General features: G+C 48.2%; 1 protein-coding gene across 1 annotated transcript; it reads left to right on the top strand.

The window, feature by feature from the left end:
* The first annotated feature begins 292 nt into the window (after positions 1–292).
* LOC139302236 (probable ribonuclease ZC3H12D) lies at positions 293–11,528 on the top strand. The gene is made up of 6 exons (XM_070925868.1): positions 293–305; positions 1,167–1,633; positions 4,799–4,938; positions 7,472–7,706; positions 7,810–7,916; positions 10,017–11,528. Exons 2-6 carry the CDS (start codon positions 1,287–1,289, stop codon positions 10,949–10,951), a joined length of 1,764 nt encoding a protein of 587 aa, XP_070781969.1. The 5' UTR covers positions 293–305; positions 1,167–1,286; the 3' UTR covers positions 10,952–11,528.
* Positions 11,529–11,863: the final 335 nt, after the last annotated feature.

Below are 11,863 nucleotides of genomic sequence, written 5' to 3'. Positions count from 1 at the left end.
AGAAAGGGCGTGTGTGTGTGTGTGTGTGGGGGGGGGGGGGGTAGGTAGGTAGGTATATAATTATACCCTGCCTGAATCAACCCTGGGTCCTGACGAGGAAGTAACGAGCACAAATTCGCGGAGTGCTCGCGCTGCCAGCGAGCCACTTCCTCGTATGAGCGTTAAGAGCGGCTTCAAACAGACCGGTCTGCCTGTCAGAGGGACTGACGGCAGCGCGCGCACACACACACACACACACACACACAGAGAAAGAGAAAGAGAGAGAGAGAGAGACTCGCGCTTGGACTCTGCCACTTGCTGAATGTGTAAGTACAGAACGGGACGTAACGTGAAGTCGTTTGTCTTCAAATGTGACTTGTCAGCCGGAGCAGAGGTCGTTTTCAAGGTGTGTGTGTGTGTGTGTGTGTGTAGGGGGGGGGGTCTTAGAGTCTTAGGACGTTGCAGACAAGTACGAGACTGTCAGCAGAGGATGTGGTCTGCTGCAGGTTGTAGCAAGCCCCGCGCGCGAAGACGGTGAGGGTGCCTCCGACGAACGCGGAGCGCCTGCGTCCTGTTTACCGCGTCTTCTTCTTCGTCTTCTTCTTCTTCGTCTTCTTCTTCTTCTTCTCCTCACTTCACTCGTCGCGGCGAGAGCGCGGCGTTTTCCTCGTTCTCCAAATGTCTTGGCCGCCGCGAGTTCAGAAACGCCGCGAGTTCAGAAACAGACAGAAAAAAAAGGAGAAAAGGAAAAGTGTGGCCGACATGTTTTCGTCTGTAAACACGGGGGTGTTGAACGTGTGAACGCTCGCATTCAACATCAGTTCCATTCGGGTTTGTTTTGGGGACCTGACCTCGAAGACACCGCAGGTAAAATTAGACCCTGGAATCAGCGCAGACCCTCAGCTTCCTGTCTTGGTGTGTGTGTGTGTGTGTGTGTGTGTGTGTGTGAGAGAGAGAGAGACAGGGGCTTTCTTAACCAGCGTGACGTCAGCCAGCCTTTGCGCTTGCGTTGGCAGTCATGAGTTTGTGGTAACCACAGCGAACACCGGACCACATTCAACTTGTCCGACCCCCCCCCCCCCCCCCCCTCCCTGCACTTCCCGTGTTTACAGTGACAGTGACAGGGGGGTTTGACTCTGTCTGCCTCCGCCCTCCTGTTGACACCTGTCAACCGTTTCCAAACACAGGCCGTTGCCGTGGAGACGCCGGTGAGCCGGAATAAGGAGGCGAGGAGGATTCCCCCGGCCGGACAGTCCCGAGGAGGCAGCGGAGAGAGAACATACACGCATTCTGAACCGGCGTCCACGATGGACCACCAGCAGCAGCAGCAGCAGCAGCAGCACGCCAAGGTGGAGCGATTCCTCAAGCTGGGGTACTCTCACGGCGACATCCTGCGGGTGCTGGAGAGCCTCCGTCACGACGCGCAGACCAACGACATCCTGGAGGAGCTGATAAAGACCTGCCACAGTCGCACGTACAGCAACAAAAGCGTGCCGAACAGTCCCAAGCTGGTGGCCCGGGGTTGCAGCCCCAGCCCCAGCCCCAGCCCCAGCCTCAGCCCCAGCCTCAGCCAGCCCAGACCTGGATCAGACCGAGAGCCCGCCGCTGCTGGCTTCAAACCGGTGGTCATAGACGGCAGCAACGTGGCCATGAGGTGAGTCGACTCAGTGCAATCTGTCATTAGGTTAGTACCCTGTGTGTGTGTGTGTGTGTGTGTGTGTGTGTGTGTGTGTGTAAAAGTCGCAGCAGCACTTTGTACTCTCCACTGTGCAACAAGTAAGAAGCCCTCCAGTCATAATCTGACAGTGCGAGAGCAGTATCAGCAGAATGTGCTCCAGCGTTTGTCAGACTGTTGTGTTCGAGCGTCAGTGCATGCTGTGGGACAACTTCACCATATTTTAGAATCTGCAGAGTGTGTGGAGGGACGGTGTAAAGCAACACCAAATGGAGCTACTCAAGTAAAAAGCACCCGCTTGCCTCCCACCACTGCCCAGCCAAAACAAACATGTTTTCTTTTCTTTTTTTTCTTTTTTTTTCTTTTTTTTTTACATGGCAGCGAAAGAAAAGTCTTCCTCACTTCCTCGTACCTTCCCCTACTCCTCACAAGTATTCTGTACTATAAATACTTCTGAGGAGGTATGAGGCTCTGGCATGTTCAGTGGCGTGCACGGCGGAATTAAAAAAAGGACAGAAGAAGAACACCCGGCCACCGTTTCAGTTTTGAAATGTGAGTTTCCGCATGTGTGCCCAGCGACTTTATTCGTGTTCCAAAAAAAAAAAGAAAGAAAGAAAAAAAAAAAAAGAATCTTGTTTCACTTCACATTTGATTTGATCGCGCCACGCTTCCTCTTTAAAGATGTATGTGGGAAGTGAAAAACATGATATGCAGCCTACATTCTTTTTTTTGGGCCTCTCAGTTTTAAGATTGCATGCAGCCTGAAGGTCAAAGTGACACGCTGGCAACAAGGTCGCCACAGCTTCTTTCACATCAAAGCTGAGCCCCCCGGGCTGATGCTGTTTTGTCTTTCATGGCTTCACTACACTGAAGCCAAGTCCCTGCATCGTGTGATCGTCTTCCACCTGACCTGAGCTGAGCAACAAGGAAGTTCAGAGTCGAAATTTGCTCATACAAATAGTGTGGCAAGTAGGTGGAGGGCAGGATGTGTATTCAAAAGGGGAAAACAAAAGGGAGATGTTTTCACCCGCAGGTATTCCTGTAAGGACGTTATGTCGAAGGAGGAAGAGGGCAAAAAGTATTTACTGTCACGCCTTTATTCCCAGGTGAGGCCGTGCAACTGCAGCCCGGCCTCGGGCATGAAGGCTCTCCTTTGTGTTCCCCTGTATGCGCCTTTCAAGTCAAGTCAACCCTCGCATCAGTTTATGCGGTTATTAAAAAGAGGGGGGGGGGGGGGCGCTGCAGTGATTTAGCGTTGCGCTTTCATTACGTTTGGGGACTTGTGAGACACGGATTAAAAGAAGGACCGGTCAAAATCGAAGCAGCCCGAAGTTGAGATGTCCCGACTTTTAGTCCCGAGTATGGCTCAAGCTGCAAAACAGTGTTTACTGTATGCGACCCCAGCTGCGTCCGACAGCTGGAATTACTCCAGAGAATGAGGGCTACATGTAAGGGCTTCACCTTTAATAAGAATATTATTTAGTATTATAGAGTAATATTGTTATATTAAAGCTACAGTAGGCAATATTATTGAATCATAATTTCAGTAGAAATAACTCATCTTGACCATTAAAGCGCTCCTTTAAATACAAAGGGGGCAGGTGCTCACAGACATTTTTGTTTTGTTTTTGTTTTTTTAAAGGGGCCCTTCAATTAGATATTGTTTGTCACATGCAATGTTGTTTCAACCAAAATTCAATTCAATAACACTGCCTTTAACATGGATTTAGGTGTCGCTCGTCGTTGTCAAAGCTCACTCTTGCAGTCCCCCTCAGCTTTACAGAGTGTTTTCGCCTCCTGCCGCCAATCGTTCGGGCCCGCAACGTTAGCTCTTTGGTTCAGTCAATCCGCTGTCATCGGCCTCGCGCTAAAAAAAATCTGTTATTGGCGCTTTAAATTAGCCAACACGATATGACCACATGAAACAAATAAAATACTCTGCAGAGGGACCAGTCTTCAGAATGAATAGTTTTGCTTTTGTAAGTTTCACACTTTAACCGCTCATACTTTTTTTTATTTCTTGCTCCTTTCCGTTGCGTCACGGCTAATGACACGCATCTCTGGTGGTGTCATTAGCCGATACGGGCGTCGTTTAACGCGAGCAAATAAAGCAACTGCAAGCGCGCTGCAGGTATGAATGATCCAGGAAATATCATTCAGAGTAAAAGTTTACGACACGCCAATAAAGATAGATGGCAAGGCAGATCATATATGGATATACAACGCTATATCACATGCCAAGTCTTGTTTTTGGTATCTGTTGTATGCAAAGCGTCTCACCACTTCCTGCTGGCAGAGAGCAGGGGAACCCCCATGCGTGTGCACGCGCACACAAACACACACTTGCAGGCAGGAGACTCGAGAGGTTTTGCATTTCAGAGAGCAGATGTTTGTTCAGCAGAACTGATGGCGAGATGAGACTCTGCTGTGCTGCCCGATACCCACGCTCACATGGTCATTGAAATCAAGGCCCTTTTAAATCACTTTTTCCAAGGTCGTAGTTCAAAAAAAATGGGCTAAAATGAACGTTAGAGGCCTCATTTTCTCGCCCGTGTGTCTAAAAGTGCTACTATCTCAATATCAATCGTCCCTCAGGATGTAACGTTTATTGCAACATCTATTACCCCCCCCCCCTCCCTCCAAAATCCAGCCCTTAATTCTGTTCAAATCTCAAACGTGCAAAGCTTTAAGGGACTTCTCTCGCCTTGATGAGGGTGAAGTTATGTTCAGGGTTTTTTTAGATTTGACATCAACGACGACGACGCCAACAAATGCTGCCAAACATCATGTTTTCCTTTTTTTTGGGGGGGAGAAATCGTACTTATTTCCTACTTTAAAAATGTTGTTGCTGTCGTGTGAGGCACAATCATTTACAATAAAAAAAAAAACATTTTTCAATTTTAGGATTAATCCTTGAGACAAAGTGCACGTGAACAAGCCTCAGTTCTGGGTCAAGTTACCCATCTCTGCGCTGTTGCAATTGTGTTTTAGGGAACTCTTGAGTACATGCCTTGTGACATCGTCTACTTCCTGAAAAAGGGAGAAGAGGTGTGTGTGTGTGTGTATAACGTGCATAGAAACACAAAAGAAGAAGTCGTTTTTGTTTTGTTTTTTTTATTAACTCTGGCTTCTGTGTCTTTGTAGCCATGGCGACAAGAAGGTGTTTTCGTGCCAGGGCCTCCAGCTGGCAGTGAACTGGTTCTGGGACAGAGGGCTGCGGGACATCACCGTGTTCGTCCCCCTGTGGAGGAAGGAGCAGCCGCGACCCGAGGCACCCATCACGGGTAAGGTCACCTGGCTGAGCCAAGGGGCGCGGGGTCGGCTGTAAAGATTCCCACGTCGCCTCTGTTCTTCGGGGTTCAGTCGAGGGTTTGCGGGCACATTCCTTCCTGTCGGGCTCGCCTCGAGTTGTGACGTCGTATTGTTTTGGCCTGGCTTGCACACAATGCGTCAAATGCGCATGTGACCGCGGTGCCGCGGTTGTGGAAGGTGTGCCGTGCGACAACCACAATAACCTTTCATGAAGTCAGCGGCTCCGTTCATTGTCTTTGTGGCAGAGCCAGCTTCATTACGCAGCTTTCGGCACAGAGAGCTGCAGGCTCGCGCTTCATCTGTGAATGGGTCCGTAACGTCGGAGCCACGAGTCTCTTGACGTACATCAAGTTGGAAATCCAGTCCTTTTCGAGGAACTTCAGCACATCACTGATGTCATTTAAAACCAGTGTAAAAACCAAAACAATGAGCAAAAAAAAAAAGTCAGGGTGATAATTCACCAGTGTCACCGCAGCTTTAACTCGAGCTCACTTGAATCTGCAAACACACCCTCTCGGATATGGTATTGCATCATCGACACCCATAGTTTTGTAATAATTTGTAGTTATAGCCCAGCGCCAAACTCTTAACCAGTAGTTCGCCTGAGGATCATCTCCCCATCACACTTAATGAGACGCAGCATGTTTCACAAGCTTTCTTGGACAAGTTTGGTTCAAAATATACAAAGGGTGTCTTTAAGAATTGCTGAATTGTTAAGGATGATCCGTAAAAACCAACTTTCTAAATCCATCAGTCCACAGTATTCATTACAACTGAGACTTTTAACTTTAATGTAGCAATCTTTTTAATACAAGAAAATATCAGCTTTCGCTTCATCAGTGAATTGTTAAGTAAGCATTATGGATTCAAGCTTTTGCATAATCTGAAGCACCTACAAGCGGGTTCTACTTTCCAGGGGAGGGGAAGCCTGCTTCACAGGAAATGATGCATTTTACACGAACAGCAGCAAAACAGACAGATTCATTTGAATGCGCCGAAGAAAAAGTACATGTAAGCGTGTTGAGACAGTGCTGATGTGAGCAGGAAATATTTAAGACAGGATTGCTCATCGCCGAAACGGTCGCCGAAATCAAGCAAATCAGAGAAACTAGAATCTTTAGAACTGTCCCGGTACGTTATGTGTAACTGATGGCTGCTGGTAAATTCCCCATCTCGCCACCCTGTTCGGCAGCCTGATCCTTCATGAAGGGCAGCTTGGATTTACAGTGGCTACAGCGGACTCAAATGGATCCATTTGGATGTCACCTAGTCCCACTGTGGGGGGAAAAAACAAACAAGTATCGCATTGTCCAGTTCTTAAACAATAAGGAAACGTAAGCACCAAAACTTGAAATCCGGTATGCTGTACATGTTGAATCAGGTCATTTAAAAATAGCTTCCCCGAGAAAGCAATTCATCAGCAGTTTACAAGGAAGCATCATCGGTGCCAAGTGCAGTTCCACACCTTTCATGATCACGCTGCGAAGCACACCGTGAATACAAGGATGCTTAAGATAAGATACGACACAAGGCGAAACCTTTGTAGTATGATGCAGCAGCACAACAAGTCTTCAGGTGCTGGCTTCTATTCAAACTAAATGTTTCCCATAACCTCTGCCATGAATAGAGTTGTTGCAGGGGCGACGTGTTTTTGTAGGCCAACCCCAGAAGTCGGTATCGCCCTGGTTCCCCTTTGACAACAAGCCAACGGGACTTTTCCCACGGGATTTTGGATTATTGCATAAAAAAAAATAAGCTCTGTGGCAAAACAAACACTCACACGTTTTGTTCGGCAAGATAATCTCCACTGATGAACACCACTTTTACGACTTTTGAAGGGTAAATGGAATCGCCAGAAGCAAAAAGCTAACGTTAGGCTATAAAGGAACTCCACCACGGTCGCATTACTTCAACGTCACCACCGCTGAGCTTCACTTTGAAGAGAATATAGATAGAATATAGATATACAGACAGATAGATATAGAGTATAAACATAACGTTAGCCACTAGTTAGCAACAGCCTGTTTTTAAGACACGTAAAAGCTTCAAAATTCACGAGTGGGGGGGTGTCTACTGACGTATTTTATGTCGCAGAACGAAACGTGAAAATCTCTAAAGCTTGTGTTCACCACAGACCTTATTTCAGGCATCGAGCCAAAAACCCACTGACTTTGAGACGAGGGAACCTGGAAGTGCAAAAATTGCTAACTCATTTCCGGGTTTTAGGACTCACTCCTGCAGCACCTCTATATTCTGCCCCGAACTTCCTGGGAAGGTGCCCCCTTTTTCGGGGGCCTGCCATGCGATGCCAGCTAGCCAGCCAGCGATGGCTCTGTCAGGTTGAAGTACGACCGACAACATATCTCAGCTCAAAACGGGCCCCACCCAAAAGGTCGAGAAGGCCATCGAAGCATTTACCGTTTAGGGTTAGGCGATTGCTGCGCCATCAGCTAATAATAAGCCCCCTTAATAAACAATGACCGTCTATTCTCACGTGTTTCACAGATCAACATATTCTCCACGAGCTGGAGAGGAGGAAGATCCTGGTGTACACGCCGTCCCGCTGCGTGAACGGCAAGAGGGTGGTGTGCTACGATGACCGCTACATTGTCAAGCTGGCCTTCGACTCAAACGGCATCATCGTGTCCAACGACAACTACCGTGACCTGCAGACGGAGAATCCCCAGTGGAAGCGGTTCATAGAGGAGAGGCTGCTGATGTACACCTTCGCGAATGACAAGTAAGACTGGCGGCAGCTTTAGGCCACCATACGCAGAGGGCACAGTGCGCGAAAATGTAAACGAGAACGTGGTTAAAGTGACGGTGCCTTTGTGCTGGTGCAGGTTCATGCCCCCAGACGATCCTCTGGGTAGAAACGGCCCCGCCATTGACGATTTTCTGCGGAGGAAGCCATGGATCCCCGACAACAAGCTGCAGCACTGTCCTTACGGTTGGTTTACAATTTCTGTTTTGCCCAACGACAGCCTCAGGTTACACTTCCTCGTGCTCTCCTGGGGGTTTTACAGTCCAACCGAACAATACACACAATATAATAAGGACCAGTTGAAGGAAAACGAAGGGTTGGTGACATTTTCATGTAAGTGAATGCCTGATCATCTCTGCTGCTTATCTATAGTGAACATAGAGACCTTTCTAAACAACTATTATGTTATGATTACTAAAATCAGGTCAAGCAAGCAAATGTTGTCCAGTTGCAGCCCCGATAGCTTCAGCCCTGCGGCTCCATTCCAAACTGCAGATGTAGACATGCCGTTATGCGCCAGAAACCTGGTGTTTCCATCAGACGGGGCGGACGTGTTTGCGGGGACGCCGCGGAATTTCAGGGACAGCTTCGCCACGACGCTCAGCCGACCATGTCAATTCACAACAGCTGTTACACCAAATTCTGTGTAACCCTCAGAATGGGAAGTTAAAGCTATACTGCCGGCTTCAGGGCTTTCTGCCAGAAAGCCTTTAAACTACTTGGCAAGGCTCTCTGGCAGAAAGCAAGTTCTATAGACACAGAATCTGATGGGTGACAGAATTAGGTGGAACACCGGCATGTTGGTTAGTTAGTGTTACCCGCTAATCAAAACAGTCAATAAGCCAATAACCATAATCAGCCAACATCACCAAAATAAAATATACACTGCCACACTGCTAAACTGCAGGGCTTGACGTAGATTTGACATAAAATACATTTATCAGTACGTTGACATGACGAAACTTACCTGATGCAGCTATGAAAGTACGCTACGTAACCCGAGTCCAACCTGACAGCCAGCCATGTGGTCACAGCTACTGGCTAACGCAGAGCTTCAGTCGGAGCTGGACCCGGCTCACTCGAAGATCACGAGTGTTACATATTTTGTGTCGCGTACGTATGTAGCGTGTATTTGATGCATTTTACATTTCCAACCAGTCCAACGGTGGTTCATTTGGATTCGAGGCTGGACTCAGGCTCAGCTGTGTTTTGAGCTAACCGCTAACGTCAGCAAGCTAACAGGCTCACAGTGAACACGCTGGCGCTCTGCAGGTGCAACGGTCGCCTAAGTTTCCCCGTGTTAGCGTGCTAACATTTGCTAATTCGGCACTAAACACAAAGTACAGCTGAGGCTGATGGGGAATCTTTTTTTGCAAGCATGTAGGTCATAAAGTAAACATTAGACATTCATATGAGAAGTCAGGGGGTCACAAAAGTCATTGGGATGCCTCGTCTGGGAACACACAAATGTACAAAATATTGTGCCATGTGCCCATCTAGCAGATGTCGAGATACTTCACTGGATAAGGGTAAGATTTGACCTGCTGGTGGCGCTAGAGGAAAAGGCAGGGTTCATTGCCTCTGGGCAACATGGATATCTCTACCATATTCCATGGCAACCCATCAAATAGTTGTTGAGACAGATCTAGATGGATAGATACTTAACTTAATTCAGGTGTTCCAGTAGCTCACACGATCTGTATTAGCATATAAATGCTAATAAAAAAACCAAATAGAAAATATAAAACCGAGCCGTAGTCGCAACAATGGCTGATCTGGGAAGTGCTGGGCAGAAACAGGCTGACCACAGTGTTTTTTTTTTGTTTTGTTTTTAAATGATCCAACTGGTTTAGAAAACATTTCATAACACCAAAATGTTTTCTCAACCCATAAAGGATGTACAAATCCAGAAACATCACCCGAATGGGAGTTTCGAGATTCTGAGTCAACTGAAAAGTGGAAGTACCTCTTTGTAGACTCCTACATTGTAACACAGTTATGGATGAGGAAGGGAATTGCAAGGTCCTTATATTTAATGATTGGAAAGCAAATGGGGACACGGTCAGAGAGAGGCAGAGCCAGTGGGGCAAACACGCCCTCTCGGCAAAGCCGGGGGCTGGGACCCCGACAAAGAGCCCTGCAGTTAACAGCTGCCGGTCTGAAACAAGGCTGGAAGTTACAGCTAATTTGTTTGCGAAGCTAAGTGTGTTTACAGTAGCGCTCGAGGAGGTACAGGTTCAGCAGTTGAGGAGCCCATAAATAAGCTCTTACTTTGTTTTGTTTCAGGAAAGAAGTGTACTTACGGGGTCAAGTGCAAGTTCTACCACCCAGAGCGGGCCAACCAATCACAGCTGTCTGTGGCAGACGAACTGAGGGCGCTGAGAGACCGAGCCAAGACCTTCTCGCCGAAACCGGGCCAGCAGGACACGCACTGCGGCCCTGCTGCGTATCAGCCGGAGCACAGGTACATTTTATCCACCCCGCCGCCCCCCAGCACGGAGGATCAATCCCACAGCGAGCAGTTCATCTGTCAGAGAGACGCCGGCAGCCCGAGGAGCCAGTCAAACACGGGCCTCCGCCTTTGCCCGAGCCCGGATGTGGACGAGGCCTTCAGCTCCATGGAGAGCTCCATGTCCAGGCTCTACATCCAGGACGCGCCCTACAGCATGGAGTGCCCTCCCCGCAGCTACAGCAGCGGGGTGGCCAGCTACAGCCTGAGCCACGACGACTACTCCTTCTCCGGGTCATACAGCGGGAACGCCCCGAGGCCCTGCCCGGGTGGAGGGGGTTATTACCCCCATCAGAACGGCTCAGTGTTCTGCGAGTGCCCCGGGTGCAGCCAGTGCAGGTGCGGCCACCAGCAGACCAGGATGCCCCCACACCGCCAGCCAGCGTGGGGCTCCTGTCCAGCTCTGCCTCCGCACAACGGGGAGCACCCCGGCCACTTCCCAGAGAGGCAGCGCTTCAGAAGGCCCTCCGACAGACAGAGCCACAGCTTACCGAGGGACCCGTGGGGGCAAGGGAGCCTCTCCGACGGCAGGCTGAGCGGCCGGGCCCGGAGCCCGTCCTGCGAGCGGAGGAAGGCCCTGAGGAGCCAGCTGAGCACCCTCTTCCCCCAGAGCACGGTGGAGCAAGTCATGAACGCTTACCCGCACGTCTCAGAAATATCCGAACTGATTTCGATCATCCAGAACTACAGGACCAGCCACATCTCCTTCTAGATTAGAAGGACGCATTTTTTATTTTTTTTTATTTTGACTCAAACTGAGCCGACATTGGAGTTCTCATCCCAAGAAGCAAAAGTGAAAAGAAAAAAAAAAGAAAAAAGAGAGAACATTTCTCCTTTTCTTGAAATGACTGTGAATTTGCATCATTACAAATCAAACCGTGGGGGGGGTGGGGAACCACCCTCGCTTGGGCACATTCCGAACTTTTCCTTTTATTTTAGCATTAAATTAATTCATTAATAAATAAAAAAAAAAGCGACTCAAATCTAATGAGGTGAACATGTAGCAGACTGAATGCTATTTCTTTATCCCAGTGTAAAAAGTGCAATGCACTAAGCTCAGTACATGCTACTTATTGTAGCAGCCACAAATGTTTATATTAAAGCAGCATGTGTTGTTTTTTTTCTCTCTCTCGTGTTGCCTCAAAATGAGGAACTCTTTTATTATTACACTATTCTGTACTTCTGTAAAGAACGTCATGGACCCCGCTTTTTTAAAAAAAATGTTATTTTTAATATGAATTGTAGAGGCTCGTGTTTCTTTTTCGCTGAAATAAAAGCACTCAAATCCCTCCGGATACTCTATTGTCTATGATTAAACATATGGAGCTGTCCTTACTGTGAAATAAGTGCTTTAAAAATCAACGCAGATTCAAGTTGAGAGCTGCTGCTGCTGCTGCTGCTGCTGCTGCTCTCTGGTGGTTAAAACAAGTGTTGCCACAGTCCAGTCAGCGACGACACCAGTTCTGGTCCAGTGTTTTGCTTCAGGTCTACAGTAACGCCAAATAACCAGCTGCAACACGCTTTTCAACCCTCCGTGACTTCATTCTTAATGCAACTTTTAGAAAGGTGTCTTTTCACTTCCAGAAAGTTTGGGGGACTTCAGTGAGTGATTAGTCCCACGGTA

Source organism: Enoplosus armatus, chromosome 19 (genome assembly GCF_043641665.1).
Source record: "Enoplosus armatus isolate fEnoArm2 chromosome 19, fEnoArm2.hap1, whole genome shotgun sequence".
Taxonomy (NCBI): Eukaryota; Metazoa; Chordata; class Actinopteri; order Centrarchiformes; family Enoplosidae; genus Enoplosus; species Enoplosus armatus.
The sequence above is the reverse complement of the archived record's forward strand: the minus strand, read 5'-3'. Positions and strand labels throughout refer to the sequence as shown.

Coding starts and splice junctions, on each gene's coding strand:
- LOC139302236 (XM_070925868.1), top strand. CDS start 1,287: ATGGACCACCAGCAGCAGCAGCAGCAGCAGCAGCACGCCAAGGTGGAG. Junction 1,634..4,798: donor GGCAGCAACGTGGCCATGAG/GTGAGTCGACTC, acceptor GTGTCTTTGTAG/CCATGGCGACAAGAAGGTGT. Junction 7,707..7,809: donor TACACCTTCGCGAATGACAA/GTAAGACTGGCG, acceptor GTGCTGGTGCAG/GTTCATGCCCCCAGACGATC.